The following is a 25237-nucleotide window of genomic DNA, read 5'->3' on the forward strand; positions in this document are numbered from 1 at the left end:
TGGCTCTGTTTGGAAAAGTTTTCCCGTTTCACTATTTAGAGGTAAATGATATGATTATGGTTAATTCGGAGGGATATCATCATAAAATAAAGGTCCCTCTAAGCAAAAAATTGAACAACTCAACCACCGTTTTTCATGTGTAAAAAATTAAGAAAATCTAGAAATATTCTCCTTTCCAAACTATTCCTAAGATTTCCTGCCATCCGAATGGGCCAATTTAGGTGCCTGGGATTAATTTTCTAAAACTAATTTAGATTATATTACTATATTTTAACAGAAATAATGGCGGGCAACCGGAAGAAGCTTCATCCATGCCCGAGCAGACATTGATTGTTGGGTATGCTTATGGGTCCCACTATCCGTTCCCATACGACTTTCCCTTCTAAAATAATCACAGAGGTTCCCGATTGGAAGGACCTTAAAATTTCAGCTAATTATGCTTAAAGAGCTAATTGAATCTCTTCAAGCTCATGAGAAGAGATTGAATAGACCAACTGAAGAATCTTTAGTCAGTCTAAAGATTTTCTTCAAAATTTTGAATTGACTGTATAGTGATGTTTTCTTTTCAATTTCTGGCAGGGATCACACAGAGGCTCATTCCACTATAGGCCGGCATAGAGACTGTAGATTGAAAGGAGTTGTAGATTCAAGACAGAATGTAATATTATGCTTTGAAATCTGATACAGTAGATGACTCGAAGACTATGAAATTTCAGATTTAGGACATTTGCATTTAGAAGATGGACTAGCAAGAGGATACTGTCTTACGAACAAACTTCTTCAATGACTCAATTTAACGAACAACCATGGCTCAGTGCACACATAGGCAAGTGGTTGGTTATTGGGACTGTTGATCTCACAGGTCATCACAGGGCACCCCAGTTCACGAGGCTCTCGCCATTGCGGGGTCTAGGGAGAGCTAGATGTACACAGCATTACATATGCTTTGCATTCCGTGACTCGAACCTGTGACCACCAAGTCACAATGGAGCAACCTTACCGTTGTGCCAAAGCTCACCCAGTTCGAAAGATTGATGGGTGCAAAAATCAAAGGTTTGAAGAAAAAAGGCAAACGTCTGGAATCATTAGATGAGAGTCGGCCCTAGAGCAGCAGGCCGGATATTACTAGGCTTGGGGCTTAAAGTGATGGGCTGCTGGCATGAGGCAGCAGAAAAGAGGGAGAAACACATAAAAAAACACAAATTTCTTCTGATGATTTTATTTTGCCACTGGAGATTTTTCGGTTTTTCCTTCCCTTAGTTTAGTGGTCACCCCTTCTCTTTCTTAGTTTAGCAGACACAAACGCCTTACCAATAGACTGTAGGGCTCTGATTCCAAACGTAAATCCCATTGAGCCACACTGCTCAAAATGAGCAGATCCAAGTTCAAGCCGATTTTACTTGAGAGGGTGAAGCAAACAGCGAGTGAACAAGGATTTTTGTAGACAAAACAATACGCCGCAAGGGAACCGAACATTCCGATGGATGCCCACCATGAAGGACATTAACCAGTGCCACAAACCTAGTTGCCGAAGGTCTCAATGCCTGGATCTGCAAAAGCATAAAGGAGAAATTTGGTCCTACCATTCAAAAAAAAAACAATTGGTCCTGCTTAAAAATATTCCCTATTACACCACACAAAAATGAGAAGTGAAGTGAGTGATTTTACACTAGAGAAATACCTTGAAACATGACAATCCGATAGAAACTCATGCCATGTATGAAGAGAAATGGTTCTGTCGAGAACATGTATCTCAAAATTCTGATTTCTCATCATCGTCAGACTCTAGACAGGATCCTTCATTTTCACTCTGCATGTAATAAAGCTACAGATTATTATTCTTATTCCCTCAAACTCATAAAGGTATGTATGTTCCAAAAGCAGGTTATCTCACTTGAGTGAATTCTGGGTCACCACCAAATTTTAACTGCTCCTTCGAGTTCCAAATATGTCTGTCCCCTACATCTACAGAGTCACCCTGTGGATATACAAGACAAGGAGAAATATTATGAATTGACAATAATATATTATCAGGATGAATGTCCGCAGACCCAGCAAATTTGGAAGGAGTGCACTAAAAGCAACAAAGTTCCATACCCATATCAATATAAGAAATGGGTATGGAATTCAATACAGCTACTTAAAGACGTCCAACTCGCAACATGTCCAAACAAACATAAGTAAACATGAATAAGTAATAATGAAATATAAATTACCAAAAATAAGGAAAATGTAAACATGACCAAAATTAAAGGAAAAAAAATAACTACTCCAATATTTAGTAAAGACCAAGATGTGGTATCCAGCTTTCATAACTTCCCATACATACACATATGGATCCCCTAATTTTTTTAGGTGAGGCAGGCAACAGACGAGTCCAGAGTTTATCAGAAAATTAAAGATTCAAAACAAATAACCAACACATTCCGTCTAAATTTCCAGGGAACTCGCACATGATGCCCTCTCCGTGAACACACCCAATGCCTCTGACCAAATAGTAAAAAGGAGGAAAAAATGGTCCCTTTGCCATAATCTCCTATACAGCTGTAACAGGCATTAATCTTGTGCATAGGCAAGTCCCACCAGTACAACCCAAACTAAGTTAGTTAACCCTGGGGTTGGACCTGTAGCTCAATGGTTGCTGCTTTGTTTCTCAACCTTGGTCGCAGGTTCGATAAAAAAAGTTAGTTAACCCTAGCAACCTAATGTAGAGGCGGAAGCAAGCTACTACCTTGTATTATCATCCAACAGAAATTTCTGCCAACCTAACGCACGCGGAAGCTCTGATACCAAAATAATGCAGGGCGGCGTAGTAATGGGAGCTCTAATATTAAACAGGAAAAGTGCGGTGAAAAATAGATACGATCCATACGAAAAAGGTAAGGAAAAGAAAAGTGAAAACTTTGGAAAGGGGGACGTGGAAACTATTGAAAAGGGGGTGAAAAGGAATGTGGAATGATGGGAAGGGGTTAAAAAGGGGCAGCTGTGAGGTACCTGGAAGGAGGGTAATTATTTAGGGAAGAGGAAATTCAGTTAAGGCAACGACGGGTGCTAGGCAACCATTTTCCATTAAGAAAGGGTTTTTGGGTTGCGAGAAGAGGGATTTCTGTGGTGGATAAAGAAAATCAAGAATGGGGTATTCGGTTAAGATGGACGGTGAAATTTCTGGTTTATAAGGGAGATGAGCGGTTGGTTTTGAGGTTCTTAAGTGGATTGCGAGAGGTGGTTTCAGAGTGGTATGTGGTGCCTAAAATCAAGGAATAGGGGGTGGCTGAAAGAAGAGTTTGCAGATGAGAATTAAAGCCAGTTTGGGTGGTGAAGGGGCGGCAAAACTGGGTTGCAGGTGGTTGTTAATCGGCTGAAAATTCAAACATTTTTTTGGGTGTGGCTGAGAAGGGTATGAAGGCTGAGTTGGCGGCAGCAGCAAGGGTGCAACCTGCGGCTGTCTTTTGCAGTTTCAGGTGGCTGATAACTGAACTTAAAGATAGGGGGAGAACCAGAGAAAAAGATGGGATGTATGGGCAGGTTGCCGCTGGTTTTGGACGGGAAAAGGTGGCGATTTATGGGGCTAAGAACCAGATTTCACTTGCTGAATTTCAGCAACTAAAATCAAACTTGTAGTGACTGTTAAAAGGTGCAAAAGTTCAGGAAACTGACCTTGGTTCAAGGAGGTTGAAGATGAAGCAGGGAAAGGGGCTGCTTATAGACTGGAGGCGGTGATAAACTGATCATTCGAATCAGTTTTGTGTTGAAGAACGTGCATGAAACAAGTTTAAACCGAAATTTCAACCAAAGATCACAAACCGAAGAAGCAAAGACCGAGGTGGTCAATACAAAGGATACAGAAAAGAAAAGAAATACAGGGGGGAAACTTCCCTCTCCACGTGGGAGAAAGGATCTCAAGGCGGGAGGAAGTCAAACAACTCCAGAACCTCCTTAGATACTCCAGCCCTCACCAAGCTCAACTATCAATATTCTTAGTCAAAATAGAGAAAACATCCAAAACACCTTTCCAACAACATGTAGCCCTCTCATGAATCATAACTCCTCTTCCACATTTACCAGTTACCATTTTCAAGGTAGTCAAAATCAGTGTTTAAAAACGCGGATTTGACGCGGAACGCGGCCAGGAAAAATCCTTGTCGACTCAATGCGGACGCGGCCAAGAATGCGGTTGACGAGGTTGACGCGGTCATAACTTGGGAGAGTCGAAGGAGTTTAATGACTATGTAGGGCAAAACGCGGAATGCGGATGTGGTGCAATGCGGAACGCGGCCAAGGCAAAAAGGAGTCGACTCGGGGGAGTTCCTTGTCGAGTCAAGGAGTTTTTGAACACTGGTCAAAATACACTTTCAATGCAAACACAACTTAATATACACTGGTTACAAGGCAAAAGAGTTCCAATACAAAATATTAACTGAACTTCAACTAGCTTGAACACCTTTCCAACTTCTTATAAATTTGACCAAAGCCTTGGTTAAATGTCTACGAATGCCACTCAGATGTCCACTTGACAATGACATGGCATCTACTAGGCCATTACATCATCCTCCCTGGATTTGAAAGAAACTAACTCTTGAGTTTTCATTCAACTCCCCACTTAGGAGTTAAATTGCAAGCAAACTTCTCAAAAAAAATAAAAAAAAATACTTGCATTACAGCCCATTCAAAGATACTATTTTTTATCTTAAATGTTGTCTTCCATTCATCACTCAACTCGATCCTGATTTGATGGTCCCACTTTTGAGGTCAATTTGGGAGAACATTTTTGCACCAGCGAGCATATTCAGCATGTCATCCAACCTCCGAATTGAAAAGAAATATTTGATGGCAAACGGATTCATTGCACGGCTATCGATACACATACATCATGTTCCATCTTTATTTAGCATTAGCAATGCCGGCACCACGAATGGGCTCATACTCTCATGAATGTAGCCCTTCTTAAGTAGTTCCTTAACTTTCTGATGAAGTTGTCCATGCTCTTCCATACTCCAATCGATAAGAAGATTTATTTGAAAGGCTAGAACAGAGAATCAAACCAATTTGATGTTGTGCATCTTGCAAAGGAGGGGTCCAATTGGTAAAGCAATTTGCAGTGATGTCTTTGAGCTCCCCCAAAAGAGATTCCATCATACATTGAACATTCATGGGTCTAGTCGCCACTAGCTTCACACATTTGCCTTCTGGAGTCTCTTTTTAATTAAAAAAATCTCAATGGCACTAAGCCAACCAAGAAATTCTTCCAGATGAAGACGGCAATGAAACTCTGGGATGCCCACGTTGACGGTGTTGGAAGCATGATAGAATCTTCCCATCAACGGTTGATCATGAAGGTCGATTGGCAAAGGAGTTGAAATTGGATTCATCACTTCAATCCCCACATCTTTGTCCATGCTCACAACGAGCTTCTTGATGCTCAAGCTGCACAGTTAGTTGTCTCCAAAGTGCTTGAAGTTCAACATCTTCTACATCGGCCATAATGGGATTGCCACGTCTACCTCTACCTCTTCTTTCCACAATGAAAGAAGACTGATAGAGGACGAAGTCAGGCCAAGAGCTTAGCTCACGCTCTATTACCAAACGATGAGGAATAAGAAGAAGCAATAGGAAACCAAGAACCAAAAGACGGAAACAAGAGAAAGAAAGATGTAAGAAACCATGGGAGCCATGCTCAACCATTAATATTCTTAATCAAAATAGAGAAACCATCCAAAACCCCGAACATCTTCCATCTGTAGCCCTCCCATACAATCATAAATTCATAACTTCTCTTTCATGTTTACCAACAACAACTACCATTTTCATGGCAATCAAAATATACTTCAAATGCAAACAAAACTTACTAGACACTAGTTATGACGCAAAAGAGTTCTAGAACAAAATACTAAATGAACTTCAACCAGATTGACAACCTTTCCAACTTCTTTAGTTGACCAAAGACTTGGTCAAATCTCCACGCTTGCCACCTAGATGTGCACATGGAGATGACATGGCATCTACTTGACCACTGCAACATAAACCCTCGAAATATGAATCTAAGGTTCTCATTTAGATCTAGATCAGAACTAGCCCTGATACCATGTTAAATAGAAAAGAAATGTGAAGAGAAAGGGAGAGATTCTTTTTTTTATATATATATATTTTAGAAAGGGAGAGAAATTTGTTCATGGAGGTTCAAGTTGAACCCCACAACTCCCCATTATTATATACACAACCCAACTTCAAATAATTACAAGATAATTATAAGTACACCACTCATAAGTGGCTTGTGATGGGGCCTATCCTGATTATTTACAAACGGTAACCTCCCACTCCCCCTGTCTTGCTCAGGTCTCTCTTTCCCCTCAATCTTTCTCTAGTGTGCATTGTCACATGCCTTTTTTGCTAGTGTATTATACACAGGGTTCGTACAGGAGTGAGCCCTATGCCCCTATCTAATATAACTAAAGAACATATTCTTCTACAATTATGCTGGTCACAAGCAGTCACTCAGGTCTCACGCTACCCAATCCTTGAAGGAGATTAATGAAACAAGAAAATTTTCTAAAACATTACTTCCCAGAGTATATAGCATTCATCAAATCAATGCAGGCAGGGTGAGTAAATCATTTCCCTATCCACTGACACCTGAAAAGTCCAACAGCAATAACCACAAGAGCATGTATACAAATGGTTTTTCAGCTATAAGAAATGTGGTGTTGTAAATAGTGTACTAATAAGGGAGATTTTCCACTTACAAGCTCTGATTTCATCTGCTCTATGGTGTTCTCCAACTCAGATATGTGCTGACTGAGAGCCTGCATAACATTTTCAAAACATCTCACAACAAAATAATGTAAATCAAGTATATAAAAAATTCAAAATTATGAAAGCAGGCCACACTCAGTTAAATTGCATTAAAAAAGCAGGGGAACAGAAGTGCATCGGAAAGATGAAATAACCTCATGTCGTTGCATTGCAACTGAGCGTTTCAATGCTTTCGCCTTTGTTAGAAGATTTCTTGGCCTTATACTAATAGGCCTCTGATAATTCTTTCCGCGATAATAGATAAGTGCATAACCTTTGGGAACTCTTTCAATTGCTACCAATATTCCACCACTCTCATATTCCAGTAACCTTGCGGTGTCTTCAACAAATGCAAGGGTCTTCTGCTTAGAGATTAGTTTCACTAGTTCCCTATGCTTCCAGTGCAAGTGCATATTCTCAATAACCCCATCAAAAACACCACGAATACCTAACACGTGGATTGCAAAGATCATCATCCATGACCATTGGGAAGAAATTTAGATAAAATGGGGAAAAACATACCGAGAGGTAAGTATGCCTTCATCCTCAAACCAACCCGGCGGAACATAAACCTCTCTTCATCAGTTATTGTTTCCTGGTCATCAGAAGGCCCAACTGGAACCATGGACACTTCTATTTTTGCTAACAGTCTCTCTGCTCTTAGTTTTTTGGCTTGGGCCTGTTCCATACATTGAGCACTCAAATTGGTCAATGATACAGAGGAAGGAACTTTTGAGTTCCATATAAATTTAATACGTGTAAAACCCAGACTAAAGAGAAGTATAGACTAATGAACATAGGATTTGGCAAGTTAGGCCCAGACTACAATACTTAGTGGCATACCCCAGCATTCAAAAGTGTGTTTCAACAAGCATTAGAGTGAAAATGAGTCACTTACAATCCTGATTTAAAATATAAGCCATAGCTACCTCTCCTTAAGCCAAAAAAAAAAAAAAAAAAACTTAAAATAGCGACATATCCTCCAAACTAGTTAGAATGTAACGATATATGTCCTCAACTTGCAAAATTTAGATGCAGAACAGCCAACGCCAAGAATCTTAATGTGGAAAACCTAAAACATTAACCTAACATAAGTGGAAAGGCAGATCATAAACTTGAAATTACTGAACTTGAGACCAAAATTCAAAAGTTCAAATTGGAGTTCAAGACAAACAATCAAAAGCATGAGCTCTAAACACTGTACCCTGCCATATTAAATCAGAAATGCTAAAACTTATCCTGGAATTACATTGACCTCTCACCCAACTATCAAGTAGACTAAAAATAGAGAACCAGAACTTTTTATAGTTGGAACTGTGGATCCAAGGCACTTTACAATACAACCAAACAGAGGACATTTACAAGGAAAACCATAAGAGTCACTCCATATATTATTGTTGGTGTAGTAAAGAGTGAAAAACAGGGAAATGACTTTATAAAACACAATAGGCAGTATGCATTCTTTTGCACAATTAGTTAAGCATTCACATAGAGATTGATCTGACTTACAACATCTAGTTTATGCTCAATCCTCTTGACTATCCTGGAACTCTTAGCTCTGGAGGCGTCTTCTTTCATTTTCTCATGTTCCTCAGCAGAAATTTGTCTTCCCCATCGGGCCTGGGCCTCATGAAATTCGGCTAAGGTACCTGCAAGGGCCCCTCCCTCAATCACCCCCGTATAAGCTGCCCCAACAACTCCACTACGTGCTTTCTCTTCAAAGTCATGAATATTTTTTGTCAATTCCTCCCTTTCTGCTAAAGCAGCAGCCACACTTGTAGGAACAAAATCCTTTCCACGATAAATGACAATGTAAAATTTGTTTCGGAGCAGTAAGATACCCCCTGTTAATGTCTGCAAGGCAATTATTAAAATAGATCACAGCCCATATCCATTGAATAGTGATATTAATAACTTAAACATTTATGTTCTTTTGATGGTCAAGAGGCTATCACAAAGAATGCATATTTGACTGATACACCAAATCAAGAATGAATCTTATCATATAACAAATAATATTATTAAGTACTAAGCACAGATTACAAAACATTATGCCTAGGGTGATCTCTGAAGCAGTTACATGATAATGGTATAAAACCAATGGACATGTGTAATGCCTATCAAAGAGTCACCACGCAAACTTGTCAGGAAGGCTGGCAGCAGCTTTGCAGAATGAAATAGCTATGAGTGTCAAAATGCGATCGAAGAAAATCCTAGTCGACTTGGCACGACGTGGTCGAGTACTCGGTTGATGCGGTCATAACTCGGGAGAGTCGAGAGTTTTTATTGACTTTGTATGGCAAAACGGAAAACGCGGAATGCGGCCAAGGGAAAAGGGAGTCGACTTAGGGTAGTCCACAACGACGAGCACGCGCCGGGGAGGTGGGGGTGTTAAAACTATGATTAGCCCCAGTCTTCCATAATTCACTACTTCGATGAAACCTTACTGCACAGTAACATTTGGCACTACTACAACTTATAAGGCCAAATGATCATTTTTATGTATATATGTCAAGGAAACCATGCCAGACTTGTTCAGTTGAAACTTAAAAGATATATATCAGAAATCACAATAGGTTGATGTATATGTTGGTTAGTTTCTGGTTAGTTTCTAATAATTTATGCATATCAAATTCTAAAATCATGAAACTACCAATGGTGTAATGGTAGCAGCTTGTGGGAAAATCAGAGTTCGATTTGACTAGGTGGAATGATATAATAAAGGATTAGCTGTATGCCTAGTTTATAATCCTGTGTAACCAATCCATGATGTGTACAATAGAAGCATGCGAAGTAAGAAGAAATCAATATTACTACAGTAGAATCCAATTGACGACAAAAATCAGTTTGCTTTCAAACAGATGAAGATACCGACAATAGAGTGAAACAAAATTTAGATGGTCTTAACTCGAGAAAACATATGCATAAACCTACACAAGGACCAAAACACCAGAATTCATTGTTCCCATGATAGCTTTGATCAAGAAACATGATTTGGCCACAAATGCACGATTGGAAGTCATGTTGTCAAGTTAAACACCACATTAAGCAACCTTGACTGAAAAAGAAAACGCTTACCTTGAGTTCCTCTGCCATCAACTTATTGTTTGTATTTTGAATTCCCCGCTTGACTGCAATCTTGACAACTGTGCTCTTATGCCAGAGCTTCACAATGGCGGATGCCAACCCATGATGATGCCTATTTCTCCCTATATCACAAGGAAAGACCGACAAATGTTAAAACAGCAAGAGAAGGACAAAATAAAGTAACCATTCAAAAAAAGGAGAAAAAAAAGAAAGGTATCGTTCGATTATAATTATAAGCACAAAAAAATGGAACGAACAGACCAAGGGCAAAATGACAAGGAAGTTTTCTTGCAAGCTTTCTTAGAGTTGTCAACTCTGCATTCGTCAGACGTGGACGCATTCCAGTAGGCAGAAGTCTAAAAGGTGTCTTGTAACCAGGTATTTGTTGAGGCAGCAAGTCGGCATCTACAGGTAAAAGCCCAGTACCCCACCAATCAACAAAACGAGGACCTAACCCATCTAAAAGGCTATCGAATTCTGCTTCCTCTGCTGTCAAGCTTTCAACACACGCATGACTTGTAACAGATGAGCTGGTCTTTTCTGGTGTTGAAGAAATAGCATTATTCCCATTTCCATTGTCTGAACTATCAGGGAGAGAAACATCTGGAACAAATAGATTCTCGCCTTCATGTGTGACTTTTGTGGAAATGCTTAATCCATCGGAAGATTGAGATCTTGACGAAGGACGTTCATAGTTACTTCCACGGTAAACAACCATAACACTTCCTGACCTCCATATAACCAATCCCCCTGTTCGACGCTGATCAGCATAAGACGATTTAAAAAAAAGATAACTCAATGTCTAAATACAAACTAGTTCCAAAAGATATTTGGTAAATGCATAACAAATAAACAGAGATCAACACTTAAAGCAAGAACCCTGTTGAAAAGCTGATGCATTAGAGAATTACACCACCAGAAATAAAATCGTTGTGAACCTTAAGAATTTGGAGAACTCCCACCAAACAATGGAATCCTGTAAGAGCATTTGGATGCAATTCATAGCAAACAAAACACTACATGATGAATTTAGGGCCTGTTTGGATACCTGATAGTTTGTATTTGGATTTGGAAATGAGTTTTGAATACAAAATGAATAGATCATCCAGCTCATGTTGAGGGAGACAGAGAGGGAAGGGGGTAATTCCTGCTGGAGGGGAGAGGTTGAGGAGCAAAGAGGGTGAAGGAAACTGCCAGATTTGTGGATTTCCAATTACTTATTTCCACAGCATATTTGGAAATCTGTTTTTTTTCACTGTCAGTCGCTAATTTGGAAATAAAAGAATTTGATCCGGATCCAAATCACAACACAAAAAGGGCTACAAATGTGAGAGATCCAAATCAAAATCTTCTCAGCATCCAAACGGGCCCTTACTTTGATAAGAAATCATAGATGGGTCCGTCGACCCGTAGCTATATGCATATCAGGAAAAACATCAGTAGCATAACAGCATTGTCAAACATAATAGAGAAGAAAACGGGAGATTGTATCTTCACACACTGGGATTATATGTACACACACATGATAAAAAAAAGTAGTATTGTAAGCTCCTGAGCCAGAAATGCAAGTAACTAGTCAAAATTTTCTTTACTTTTCTTTAATAACTGGAAAAGCAACTTATAGTCCCGCAAAAAAATAAGCTCTCCTATAATTATCAGTTTTATCATGAAAAAGTAATGTTTGTTGGAAGTGTGTAAACCATCTGCAATACTGTCCATACTTCATACAGGTAAAGAATGAAGGGATACAAATTCGCGACATCCGGTCACTCTCACGTATAGTCAGTGATAAACAACTAAAGATCACAAGTTTGTCTATACCAACCATTTCAATTTCTCAACCAACCATCTCAATTTCTCCATTGTGAAGTTAAATACCAAAGAAATAAAAATACTTCGTACCCTCCATATCTACAGACCAAATCATATAACCATATACCCTCCAATATCCAACTCAGTAAGATGGTCAAACAATTAACATGAAATGCCTTCATGGGTAACAATAATAATCAAAACAACATCATAAAACAGTGAAATGAATCCTACTATTCAATAACTAAGCATTGATCAGGCGCACTAACCTCGACAATTTCGTGGGCCGTCTTCATATCATGTGCCAGAGACTCATGAAATCTGAGCCTAACCAACTCTGACTTCCTCCACGCATCGTGAATCTTATCAAGAATCGTCTGTGTAACACCGGCCTTCGCAACATTAATCCTTTCCCTCAGCACAATCCCCTGCTTCCTCAGCCTCTTCAACTCCGAATCCTCGATAGTTAGTTCAGCCAACGATGGCGCCTTAACCCTAATCTTTCTCGACCCTTTCAATTCATCTTTCTCACCATCATCCCATCCTCTCTCCCACGGCAATACAGTCTCCTCTTTTCCACTAAAATCCGCCGCTGAATCCGGCCGTTTCCAGGTCCGCTGTAACAAATCCCCCAATTTCTCTTCACCTTCATACGGCGGCATCGCATCCGAATCAAACGAATTCTCATCTTCCTCCCCGTCTTCTAACCCTAACCCTAGATTCCTCAGCCTATGCACGATCCGCTCGAGCGCACCATTCCCTTTATCCCTCTCAAAATACCGGGTCTCAGCCTCGTCTGCCCTAATTTTCTTCGGCTCTTCGATGGTATTCTTATTTGCAGGCCATTTTTGGAGCCAAGGAGCAGAAGGAGCCCTAGATTTTTGAGAAGCGGAGGGGATTCTGGTTTTTCTAGGGTTTCCATTCTCGTCCCAGGGATAAGGAGGATTATTATTTCTAGGGTTTGTTCGGGGTTGGTTTTGAGAGGGCGTTCGAAGAGAAGAGATGGAGAAGAAGAGTTTGAAGGAGAAAGGGAGGGTTTTCTTGGGAGAGAAGAGGAGAGTGAGAGAAGGGTGAGATGAGGAAAATGGAATTGAATTGCGGAATGGGAGCTCCGATAGTTTTGTAGTAGATGAGAAGGCCATTTTTTTTTTGTTCAATATTTTTGTTTTTCTTTTTTGAGAGTTCAGTGAGGGATTGCTTTCATGGCGTTGCTATAGACTTTCCATCATCTTTGTTAGAGGAGAAGAAAATTAGAAGGGAAATATAAAGGAAAGATGAAGAAACTGAAAATTTCAGAGAGAGAGAGAGATTTCGTTTCTGCAGCTGAGAATTTCACAATGGCGCGGATAAGACTGTCCACGAGATATTTTGCTGACATGGATTTCTGCTAAAATGAGCGCTTCATCAGGGTGCTAAATCATTGGTTTAGACGATTAAATGAGACTGATTGAGGATGGGATTCCCGCCGTACCTGCCACTGATGGGAGATTTGCTAATCAGAAGTGCCCACTATCTAAGGCCGTGTTCGTTTGAGATTGTGACAACCGATTGTGAGCCCTAATCGACGCAAAATTGCACGTCCATAAAAGGTTTGGCACAATCTCAAACGAACAGCTATTGTGAGCCCCACATCCGATTATTGGCTCAAGAGCTCATAATAGGTTGCCATAATCTGAAACGAGCATTGCACACAGATCACACTGTGTTTAATTTGGGAATTTTCAAATCAAGGGTTAAAAGTTCAAGATACAATGGAACCCGCCTGAATGCCAAATGGTGACGATTAATTTTCTCTGAGATTAATGTGTTTTGGACCTTTTGGTACATTGGTGGGCTTTTTGGGCCCAGCCTATTGTGAAACTAACCTTGGGACTTTTTCTTGTAGCCTAGTGTCTGGGCTTTGAACGAAACCATGTAGGTTAATATATCTTATTAATTAATTATAAGAGTTAAGACTAGGAAGGGAATCTTTCAAACGATCAACACTAGGTCTCACGTGGGGGACAAGTATGTGTTACCAAGACCGTTGATATGGAGGATAATCGTGAGGCAGCATACGGGTCTCTGTCATGCTCCTACCCCACTGTGTAGATATTGTCCACGCCCGACCAATTCTGCGGGGCCCGTCCTTTGGAGATGCTGAAAACGCATCTACATAAGAAGAGGAGAAATCCACATATATAGCCCAGTAACTTTTCCTCCATTTCCGATGAGAATGGGCAGTACACACTCTCGCAGCTTTTACTCGAAATCATCTATACTCACCTTTGGAATTTAAAGAAAATTTTTCTCAAAAAACAATTGTTTTTATTGGTTCTTTTTTTTTCTGTAAAAAAAAATTACATAGAAAGAAACGGAGCCTTTCCAAATTATTACCATGAAATTAGGCAATACAAAGCCCTATCTTATGCAATTCCTCAGTTTGCATCTTTGTTGTAGCACTCCCTTGATCATATTGCCTATCAAATGCAGCATGCCAAAGGAAGCATTTTTTTTTTTTTTGCAAGAACAACTTTGTTGCATTTGATTATGCAACTATCGTGAATGAAAAATTAAGAGGACAGTGATAAATCGACCCCCATATATCTTAAATCGACCCCCATATAAGGCGGTGCTTATATATATATATATATATATATATAGAGAGAGAGAGAGAGAGAGAGAGAGATATATGGGGTGGATTAAGATGTTAGGGGACCGATTTATCACGTAGTTAATAGTAGGGGAATTGCTAGCTGTCTCCATTCGCGAGGTGGCTGGTCTGACATGCGACAACCCAGCCGCGAAATGCCTTTTGCGATGGACACTAGCAAATTCCTAATAATAGAGTCAAAGATAAGTGACCAGTTGAAGACTTGAAGCTATCAATAAAGTTGGTATCTAACACAACAAATATTGCTTGTCAAAGAAAAGAGGTCCTTAAAAAAGTCCCCACAAGATCTTACTGCAACACCAAACAACATTTACTTTATTCAAAATAATAAATGAAGTTCAGACCAATACTATACAAGTTTACAAGCATCCTTATCATTTGAATAGAAATAACAAGATCATCCAAAAATGAATGAAGTAAGTGTTAAAAAGGATCTGATCAACATTTACTTTAACAAGATCATCCAAAAATTGAATAAAGTTATATTACCAAAAAAAAAAAGTGTTAAAAAAGGGTCTGGTCAACATTTACTTTATTCAAAATAATAACTGATGTTCAGACCACTAATATACTAGTTTACAAGCATCCTTATCTTCTGAATATAAATAACAAGATCATCCAAAAAATGAATTAAGTTATATAACCCCAAAAAAAAGTGTTAAAAAGGGATCTGATCAACTAGGGGTATCACCACTGGTACTGTGCTCGTCGAGCCAACCGACAATATCGTCAAGAACTTGAAATATAGTGTCATCAGGTTCGCCTTCAAGAAGAGCATGAAATGCACCTTTGTAAAGGTGGAGCTTCTTGTCTGAACTGCTTGCCCTCTCACACAAAGCCTTGCTCACTGATGGATCTGTTATAGTATCTGCCTCCCCATGTAGGATAAATAATGGCATAGAAACCTGGAAAAACCACACTAATCTAAATAAACCAAATTAACTCTTCAAATACAACATATTACTGATATACATGCATGCATACAGATACAAATGAGTTTTTACAGTTTTTTCTTTTGTTTGAAAGGAGAGCTTTTACGGTATTCAAAGTCTGCATCAGCTTTGAAAAGCCCGTGGCCTGTGTGCTTATTATTGTACACAGCTACCAAATCATAGGAATATCCGAAACAAAACTCCTAGATTAATTCAACTCTTACCATTGTCTCTACATAATCAAATGGCTAAAATACAGGGTTCGTGCAGTTACACAATCAGTTGAGTATATCCTTCTGATATGTGTCCATATTGATGTTACTAGTGAGAAGTGATAGTCAAGGTGGTTTGGAGTATGGACATGATAGGCTCTTATTGGAAAATTATCAGAAAGACACTTTAAGATCATCTGGTATAAGCCATAAGAAGTTTCACGTGATGGGATGGAAATGTTTACTGTGGCAAATTAAATTTATATACAACGTACTACAGCTGAACCAGAAGGATTCTCTAAAGGAGAGGACGCATCCTCTCTGGATTGTGAGGCATTTTTGGGCTATGGAAAACCATATGGTGGCCTGCTAGATCAGTGGTATATTGCGTATTTCTTGTAATTAGAGGTGAGTTTTGGGTATATTATCTAATAACCATTGATTCCTTGAGACATAGCCTAAATAAAACAACATGCAAATAAAGAAGAAAAGAGTAGGAATTATCATACATCTTCCAAACGTTGTTCTAGCTCTTGGCTGGTGTTTAGTAACTCTACACCGGTCTGCAGGCGTGGCTTTCCCTTGTAAGCAATAACATTAAAAGCCGTCTGCATTTAGTAAAAAACAGAAATAATTATATACCTGTATTCACATTACTAAAAATATGAAGCTGTGAAATTCAAAACGAATAATGGTAAAATCTGTGCAAGTTTATGCAATTTTTCAGTTGCAACATGTGAATGTACAATGTAGGAATCCAATGTGTGGGTACTTAATAACCATCCAACATCCAGAATTCTAAGGAATAATCTAATAATAAGTAGAGAGTCAAACCATTTTTCTTTTTTTCAGGTCTTTGAATGCCATCTCTGCAAAATCCTTTTGTGGAACTAACTTCTCTTTGGGAAGAAGTTTAGCCACACCTTTCAGAAACTGTGTCACCAACCAAGATGGAACCATATCGTCTGCAATCTAGAAAGAAATATTTCAGTTAAATGGTGGTGATATAATGATGAGGCTACAATAAAATTGAGGTTAGGGAGATTACTTTGCACATAGGTGCGACAAGAACAGCACCACTCCATTCACGAGGCTGTTTTAAGTGCACCCTCAAAGCAACTGCTCCACCCATAGACTGTCCAAGAAGGAAGCTTGGAAGGCTTTTATATTCTGGGTTTTCTGTCCGTCAAATAAGACCAGTAATGTAAGCAAAGATTTGATTGTCTTATAACTAGCAACTAAATCAGTATTAGATGCAAGATTAATCATTAATTGTTAGGTAGTATATCAAATTTTATGTAACCAGTGTACCATATGCGCATAAGAACAAGTATCATGCTCAGAAATAATCCTTTCTATAACCTAACCAGATATTTTTCACGAGTGATACTGTATAGAATTTCTCAAGTGATGGGACATGCATATCCCATTTTTATGTCGAACCATGGATTGGAGAAATAATAATTTTTTGGGATGTTTCAAATTAGTGCATACTATTGCGACGCAAGACCAATTGGGAAGAAAATTGATTCTTGTAGCTCTTATACTAAGTGACACAGAGCAACAGGAATGGCAACCAGATATTAAAGCTATAATAACAAAAAAAAATGTACAATCAAAGGGGAAAAGGAACAAGCCTAAAATTTCAGTAGATGAATATGTTTGTAATAAAACTGATGGATGCAATAGAATAGTAAGAAGTAGGGTTCCTATAACAAGTCTGAACGTCTAATATGCAAATTAAAAGAAACTAGAATTATGGATAACCTCTTTTCCTTCCTCCTACTCTGGATCTCCCAGTCCCCATGCGATTTGTGTCTATCTCTTTCCGCTTCTCTACCCTGAGTTTCATCAGATACTCGTCCAGCCCTTCTCTGAGTCCTGATCATCTCTTTGGGACGCCAAACCCGCTGGACTCCAATCTCTCAATCTCTTCTTCTCCGGTAGCCTCGAAACGTCTTCATGTGTATCCATCTTCTTCTCAGTAGGCCATTTCTTAGTAGGGCATAGACAATTGTTGCTAGAAGAGCTCCCACATTTCATAATCTAGTGATTTTTTATGCCTTCCAGTGTTGCAGATTCATTATCTCATCCTAAATGGAGGGATGCTATGTATGAGGAGAGAGAGCTCTCAAAAATGGCACTTGAGAATTAGTGAAATCTAGGTAAGTGTATGTCGTAAAATATAAGAAGGATGGATCAGTCGATAGGTTCAAGGCTTGTATTGTAGCCAAAGCATACACACAAACCCCATGGCATCGATTACTAGGAAATATTTGTCACGGTTGCAACAATGAATTCCATCCGAGTATTATTTTCTATTGCAGTAAACTTAGATTGATCTCTTCATCAACTAGACGTCACAAATGTCGTTCTTCATGGAGATCTAGAAGAAGTAGTCTATGTGCAGTCTCCACCAGGTTTTCAGTTGTAAGGTGCACAAGGAAAGGTATGTAGGTTAAAGAAAGAACTTTATGGTCCCCAACAGTCCTCACAGACATGGTTTGAGAGGTTTAGTAATGCGGTAAAGAAAGCCCACCTAACCACGCTTTCAGAGCTCCAAAGAAAACCCCCAACACCATCTGGACCCATATTGCTAAGGCTCGAACCATTCAAGTACCCAGGAGGAGGGAGGTTCCATCTGGGACGAGGATGCTCCACTCTTCATCTTCTCATTCAAATCTCTTCCCATGTGCTATCCAACATAGTTACCAGAATGCTTTTGAAGATATTTTATTTATTTATTGACTATTTAATAGTATTAAAGATTTAAAATATTACATATCTTATCGTAGAAAAAAAGGGTCATATCTAGCCTTTTCAGACGTGCAGACCAAGTGATTGGACACACAAAGCAGGACTGCATTGGCAGCCTTGATAGGACATCCTGCGTAAGCAACCATAGGCATTTCGCATAATCAGAAACTATTGCCAGATAGGATCCAATGATTCCTATCTCCTTTTTTTTTTCAGGTAGGTAAGCTAGGATTGAACCTCCAACCTCTAGGTTGAAGAACAAAGCCTTGACCAATGAGCTAGAGGCACAATCCCTCCTATCTCCTAAATTATATACTGTAAACTATAATATGGTGGGTCCAAAGCAAATGTCTTCCTAATACTCACCAGATCCTACATAAGTGTCTTCTTCTTAATATCTCTTGAATTTCTCATATTTCCTATCTTCCCCACTTTAACATACATTTTTTTAATTTTTAACCAAAGAAGAAGAAAATCTCTGCATTGGCGTACCCAGTGAAATACGTCTATTTCATCATGGATGAGGCAATCTATGCATGATAAGTTTATATATGTGTTGGAAAGTTGCCTTATTTCCCACCACCGATTATGGTGGGTTGTGGTGGGAAGGCAAGGCAAAATAGAAAGTGTTATTTTCTAGGTTTTTAGAAAACCTAAGGTATAAAACTCCATTCTCCAACGTCAAGGGTGTGAGACTCTTTGTGTGGGCTGCAATCAAGTGTGCGGCAAAAAACAAGAGGGCTAGCGTGAGGTGTGTCGGCTGCCTTAAAGCTAGAAGAGAGAGAGAGAGAGAGAGAGAGAGAGAGAGAGAGAGAGAGGAGAGAGAAGAGGAGAACGGGAAGAGGGTTTCTTCTTGGCTTTGTCTCGGGGTTCTCTTGGGTATTATTCTCTTGGGCTTTTCTCGGGTTTCTTCTTGGGTTATCTCTTGTGTACGGTCTTGGTTTGAGAAGCAAGGAAAGGGTTGCGGGTTTGTGGGTTTGTGATTAATCCATTGTAATCCTTGTATATTGTTTTCTCATAGTGGAAGATCGTGTTTCTCACCCGTGGAGTAGGCTTGACCGAATCAAGTAAAATCTTGGTGTTCATCTTGTGGCTTGATTTGTTTATTTTACTTTTCCGTTTAATTTGTGCACGATTGGATTGGATTTGCCCGGCGGATTTTCTCAACAATATGGATGGCAAGCAAAGCATGTAAATTTGCATATGAGGAGTTTAACTGTCTTATGAAATATCTTAATGCCAAATCAGTATCTGAATGGGCTATTACAAAAGATAGTATATTTATCAGGGCAATGAGATGAATGTTATGGGGTTATTTGAACAAGAGGTGTATGAAGTACAAACACTAACATTACGATCAAGTGGAATATGTGAATTGAAAATGATAGTTCTACTACACTAAAATATTTCTCAGACACTTTTCTCACATTGATCGATGGATCGATCCTAGGTTATGAAGAGATGTCTATAAGTCTAAGTAGGTAAAGATTCCAGTTAGTTTTCAGTTTTTTAGGAAGGAAGAAGTCCTGTAAGATTTTTTCCAGTAGTCTGCTTCATCTTAGTTTTTTTTTTTGTGAAAAGAGAAAAGAGATACAGTCCATAACTTGGTATCTGAATGATGAATAAATGAGTTTGCTTCATCTTAGTTTTTTTTTGTTGTTAAAGTATAAAAGATAAATAACACATTTCTCCAACAGCTTAAGCTTTTGGAGAAGTTGGTTACTTAACATGGTATCAAAGCCAAAGGTCTCGAGTTCAAACCTCCCGCATAGAAAAAAATCCACATGCGATGGTCGGCCCAAAGTGGGACCACATGTGCCACGTGTTTGCCAAGTGGGCCACACGTGCAGGGGAGTGTTAAAGTATAAAAGATAAATAACACCTTTCTCCAACAGCTTAAGCTTTTGGAGAAGTTGGTTAGTTAACATTTTTCATGAAAAGAGAAAAGAGATGCAGTCCATAACTTGTATCTGAATGATGAATAAATGATCTTTTATCACTAAAAGTTTGAAGAGCAAATGGAGAGAGGAACAAAAAAGAGAGATGCAAAAAGATAATAAGTGCATGGCCTTGCTAAGGCTGATGATATGGGAAATAGTGCCATGAAGGAATACAACTTAATCACCAGTTCAAAAAAAAACATGAATACATCCTAATTAATGAACATTATCTTCCATTTTCCACTTACAGACAGTAGGTTACACCTAGCCAATCCAAAACCGTCACTTCGAACCTTGGCTAGAGCAACTCAAAGTATTCTTGCAACTCCAGAATGGTTTTCAAGTACTATTAGTTTAATATCTAACTAGAAAATCAGTTTTCCAATTTTGGAAATCAATCTCAAAACATAAAAGCATACAAAAAAGTATGTGCATTCATTTGTTAGCGTGTGTAACTAAGAAGAATATTTGCATGCATTTGTTAGTGTGTGTGTGTAACTAAGAAGCATTTCACTAATGGCAATGCTACTGCATCAACTCTCATTCATATCAAAGCATGAAGCCATTCTAGTATTATTTATGTCTAGCTCCTCAAAAAGCCAACATTAGATCTTTTTTCTTTCTAATGCGCAAGAAATAAAATCATTTAATGGGCACGAGCATTTATGGCAACGACTGATTCCAAGGTAAGGCATGCATTTCCATTGTAAAAGAAGTGACACCACACCTTTGACTTTGGAGAAATGCTCAATAACATCATCAACAAGACGGTCAAAGCTTTGAATATGTCCATGAAGACCATCTGAAAGACCAAATCCAGGGTAGTCCATTGCAAAAACACCATATCCAGATGAAGCTAATTTCTTGGCAATTCCTGCAACCATGTGTAAATTTGTAAGCTGCACTCTTTCCAAAATATCCACAGATGTAATATAAAAATTCAATGCAAATTAATAAGAGTACATGCCTTCAAAGAAAAATGTGCATGTGTCTCCATAACCATGACAGAAAAAAACAGTAGCTTTTAGTGGAGTCGTCTCTGGAATCCAACTTTTAGAGAAAATCTCGAGTCCTCTAGAATTTATTACATACTCCTGCATAACAACAAATAACTTTGTTGTAGTGTTACAAATAAAGTAACATGACAAAGCTCTTACGAGGGAAGACATCACATTTATCAACAGCAAGTACTGAGCGAGACAAGTAGAAAGCTCAAATGAACTGTTAAGAGATAGTGTAGTTTAAGTTTGTATTTATGTTGCCTTTTTTCTCCTTTTATGATTATTAGTAAGTAGGATGGGACCCTTCATAATGGTTGCCTAGTCACAAACTTGTAAATAACATTAAGAGAATTATATATAACAGATCAATTCGGTTTGTGGGGTTGTGGTTCATGCCTCACAAACTCCTTCCCTCTTTTTCCTTTCCCCACTTTTCCTCCTCACTTTCTCTTAACATAGACCATCCTAGGTTCCATATTTTAATTTTTAAGCGTCTTTTAGGTGTTTTTTAAGTCCCTTAAGTTATAGGAGGTTACCACAGTCTTTTCCCACCAATATCACTTGGTTTCTTTCAGTTGTAGGTGCTTAAAATGGGGCTCACATGTCCCTTAAGTTATGGGAGGGTTATTACGGTCTTTTCCCACCAATATCACTTGGTTTCTTTAAGTTGTAGGTGCTTAAAATGGGGCTCACATGTTTATTACGAAAATCTTAAGTAATAGGGGCATTTAAGTCATTTTAATTAATCACTAAAGTTATTGAGTGACGACAAGGGCTCATGTTGGAACATAAAAGAGCCCTTGTATTTGTGGAACTTGATGTGGGTTAGTTTCCATGATGAGTTAGGAGTCCTAGTGGGTTTGAAGAGTCTTAATTTACCAACAGTAGAAAGAGCCCTTGCAATAGGAGTTTTACTTCAACAAGGAGTTAGTCGTTTAGTACAATAGCAGTTATAATTAGACTGGGAGTTGTTTTGCATCAAGGATTATGGATTTAAAAAAAAAAAATTGTATGATTTGCGTAGGCTATACATATGAAAGCCTTATTGTCCTTAAAAACAGTTGAATATGAATAAAAATTGATGTTTTTTTATGTTGATGGGGTGTGATGACTTTTTGAAGTGAAAGAAAAAGTCAACAACTATGATTGACAAATGTTGCTAGAATTCCCTCTTCAACTGCCATCCCAACTTTCTTCCATCAAACTGATGCTCCTTGGAAAGGACATCAAAGGAGAAGCTGCAACTCATCATAGAAGGAGAGGAGAAGATGAACAAATGTTACTCGAAAAAGCTAAAAAAAGGGGTAGTAAGGCTCATTCTTAACAGAGTTTGGCTACACCTCTGCCTGGCGTATGTGATCAGATCCATTGATCCGAACAGCGACAATAAGTCTGGAAAAATACATTAAGAATAACTTGATCGGAAGACCCTAGTCCCTGGGTCAATCACATTTACCATAAAAGTATGATTTATTGGAAAGAACAAAACAGCTATAACAAACTTAAAAAGTAGTTTACCTCCTTCATTTTTATCCCAGTGTGTGAAGCCTACAACACAAGCAAAAAGAAAATATCAATTATCATCTTGGAATATTCAAATAATAAACAATAGCATTCAATGCAGGTATATATTCAAAATGCTTTTGCTAAAATCATGCTTCCACAAGACTAACCAAAAAACTTTACGCAAAGCATTTAATAAATTCCAGGATGCATGGAAACATCATATTTCGGATATCAACTACAGTAGAAAAACCAAAAAAGAAAGAAAGAAAGGTTGCATCTTAAGAAAGAAAAGTTGTTTCAGTGGCACACTGGTCATCCCTATGCTGTACAATGCTCCATAGAAACCTGCCAAAGACTCACAGTTTGTATCATAGCCGAAGCACATTATAAACTAATACTCTCACCATGATTGACCGAGTTACAATTTTGTTGGAACTGAAACAGTAAATTATCAAGAGAATCGCGCCACAAATTAATCTACCAAAATAACAACCATGTCTAGAAATGTTTCCATCAGTGTTACACATACTTTGCGCGGAACCAAGTGTTAGATACATGTGTATTATGTACTACAATTTTTAGATATTTGTAATAAGACTTCCTTTGGAAGCATACGCAAATTAGACATAAAGTCTTGTATCTTATCATGCTGTTCTTCAGTAGAAATTTTATTGCCAAACAGTGTAAACAGGGAATATTATGATATCAACTCAACTCAACTCAACTCAACAAAGCCTTTGTCTCAAACTAGTTACAAAGGCTTTGTTGAGTTGAGTTGAGTTGAGGTAATATCATAATATACCCTCTTTACACTGTTTGGCAATAAAATTTCTACTGAAGAACAGCATGATAAGATAAGACTTTATGTCTAATTTGCGTATGCTTCCAAAGGATGTTTCATTACAAGACTTTATGTCTATATTATGATATTACCTAAGGGGCCATTTGGATACGCGGATTTTAGAATCCAGGTTTTTAGTTTGAAAACAGTGTAAAAGATGGTTCATGACCAAGCTGCTGCTGCTGTCCTGGCAGCGTTTCTTGGATTTTAAGTGAGAAAATCAGGTTTTAAAAATCTCTCCTGCATCCTAAGATTTCTAAAACCTGGAAATATAGGAGGATCTGCTACTCCCTTGCAGACGGAAAGAAGGGCGAGAAATAAAAAATGAGTCAAAAACGACGGCTGGTCTGCTTCTTCTCTTGTTTCTTAGCTACAATTTTGAAGAAATCCCGTATTCTAAAATCCGCGTATCCAAACGGCCCCTAAGTCTTTTCTTTTTTTTTTCTTTTTTTTTGAATGTTGGGTATTAGCTAAGTCTTGAGAAGTAATCACATGAAATGTTTATCTCCAGTAGGCTGTAGGGATGTCATGCCCATATCCATTTCTTTAAAATATTATACATATTCCATTTCTTTAAAATACTATACATATTCTTACCCATGATTTTTTACAGTTACCAATATCTGTACTTTTTGCTAATGTACAGGTCCAAAGAATATCGGGGAGGTGTGTCTTTGATATCTTTTTCTATCACACAACTTCCCTCCTACACAATCTCAACTAGCTTTCTAAAATCACTATAGTGTTATCAATCTAATATTCCCTTCTAAGAAGTTATTCTCCACAAGAAAACCATGAATCAGATATAAATAAAAGGGAAAAAAAAAACAGATTTTTCTACAATCGAAGAAAACAGATCATGCACGGAAGTTCTACCAATTACATCCTAATTGAATTAGAGACCAAACAACAGCTCAAATTTCATAGTTTCAAGAGCAAGTCTTCTATGGATGAAGAGAAACAATAAAAGGGGGATTAAAAAACCGAATTCTAGAAAAGGAGGAATGAATTACCTTAAACAAACAGTGATCGAGCCCCATCTGAATTTCCTTGAACGCCTCACGAACGCGGCACCTAACTGGCGCCTCATCCATGTTCACATCTGCCAACTTCTGCAGCTCCTCGCTCACGCCTTCCAATCCCATCTGCAATTTCTTCCTCTTCTTCTTCTTCGGACAGAAAACCCTAACCCTAGATTCTAGAAACGTCAATCTGTTTAAAGACTGCACCAAAATCAAAATCCAGAGAAAGAAAAACAATGAGAGTGATCATGGCGACGAGACGTGTGGTGCACGAATGAGTATGAATGTATGACTTGTATACCGTACGTCGGAGGGCGAGGAAAAAGCTCCACGAAAGTCGCACGAAAGTTGTGCGAGCTTAAAAAAGAAACGGGAATTTTGGAAGGGAGAGAGATAAGGAAGAAGCATTTTTTGTGACAAAAATATGGAAGACTTAATAGGAGTGGAGTGGGGAAAACGGAATCTAACAATTAACGACAAAACAAGTGTACAGAGGACCCTTGGCTTTTTCCAACGTTATAAAAAACTTGCTTACTTTTTCCTCTCAAAGAGAGATTCTCGGTTGGGACCCACAATAAAAATTGATAGATTGGTCTTATTTATGGGGCGAATTCAATTAATTCTCTCAGGGTTTGTTTTGATCATGACACTCCTTCTTCTTCTTTTTTTAGTTATTATGTTCTTT

The 25237-nt window shown here is 38.5% G+C and overlaps 2 protein-coding genes across 5 annotated transcripts; both read right to left on the reverse strand.

The window, feature by feature from the left end:
• Positions 1–1183: 1183 nt before the first annotated feature.
• EMB1865 (CRS1 / YhbY (CRM) domain-containing protein) lies at positions 1184–13070 on the reverse strand. The gene is made up of 10 exons (XM_077387806.1): positions 11958–13070; positions 10138–10636; positions 9868–9998; positions 8299–8643; positions 7312–7468; positions 6945–7237; positions 6741–6800; positions 1895–1978; positions 1682–1810; positions 1184–1550 (listed from the first exon to the last, which is right to left on the reverse strand). Exons 1-9 carry the CDS (start codon positions 12828–12830, stop codon positions 1754–1756), a joined length of 2499 nt encoding a protein of 832 aa, XP_077243921.1. The 5' UTR covers positions 12831–13070; the 3' UTR covers positions 1184–1550; positions 1682–1753.
• Positions 13071–14858: 1788 nt separating this feature from the next.
• LOC143884306 (alpha/beta-Hydrolases superfamily protein) lies at positions 14859–25010 on the reverse strand. Of its 4 annotated transcripts, none has more exons than XM_077387807.1 (9): positions 24859–25010; positions 24544–24753; positions 22702–22731; positions 21150–21276; positions 20910–21056; positions 16534–16664; positions 16320–16457; positions 15995–16093; positions 14859–15246 (listed from the first exon to the last, which is right to left on the reverse strand). In XM_077387807.1, exons 1-9 carry the CDS (start codon positions 24958–24960, stop codon positions 15016–15018), a joined length of 1215 nt encoding a protein of 404 aa, XP_077243922.1. In that variant the 5' UTR covers positions 24961–25010; the 3' UTR covers positions 14859–15015. The 4 variants fall into 4 exon arrangements, with proteins under 4 accessions (XP_077243922.1, XP_077243925.1, XP_077243923.1 ...); XM_077387810.1 differs by having other exon boundaries at positions 24544–24742; positions 24859–25000; XM_077387808.1 differs by having other exon boundaries at positions 24544–24742; positions 24854–24997.
• Positions 25011–25237: the final 227 nt, after the last annotated feature.

This window comes from Tasmannia lanceolata, unplaced genomic scaffold (genome assembly GCF_043159265.1).
Source record: "Tasmannia lanceolata isolate RefF3 unplaced genomic scaffold, GAP_Taslan_0.1 ptg000008l, whole genome shotgun sequence".
Lineage (NCBI taxonomy): Eukaryota > Viridiplantae > Streptophyta > Magnoliopsida > Canellales > Winteraceae > Tasmannia > Tasmannia lanceolata.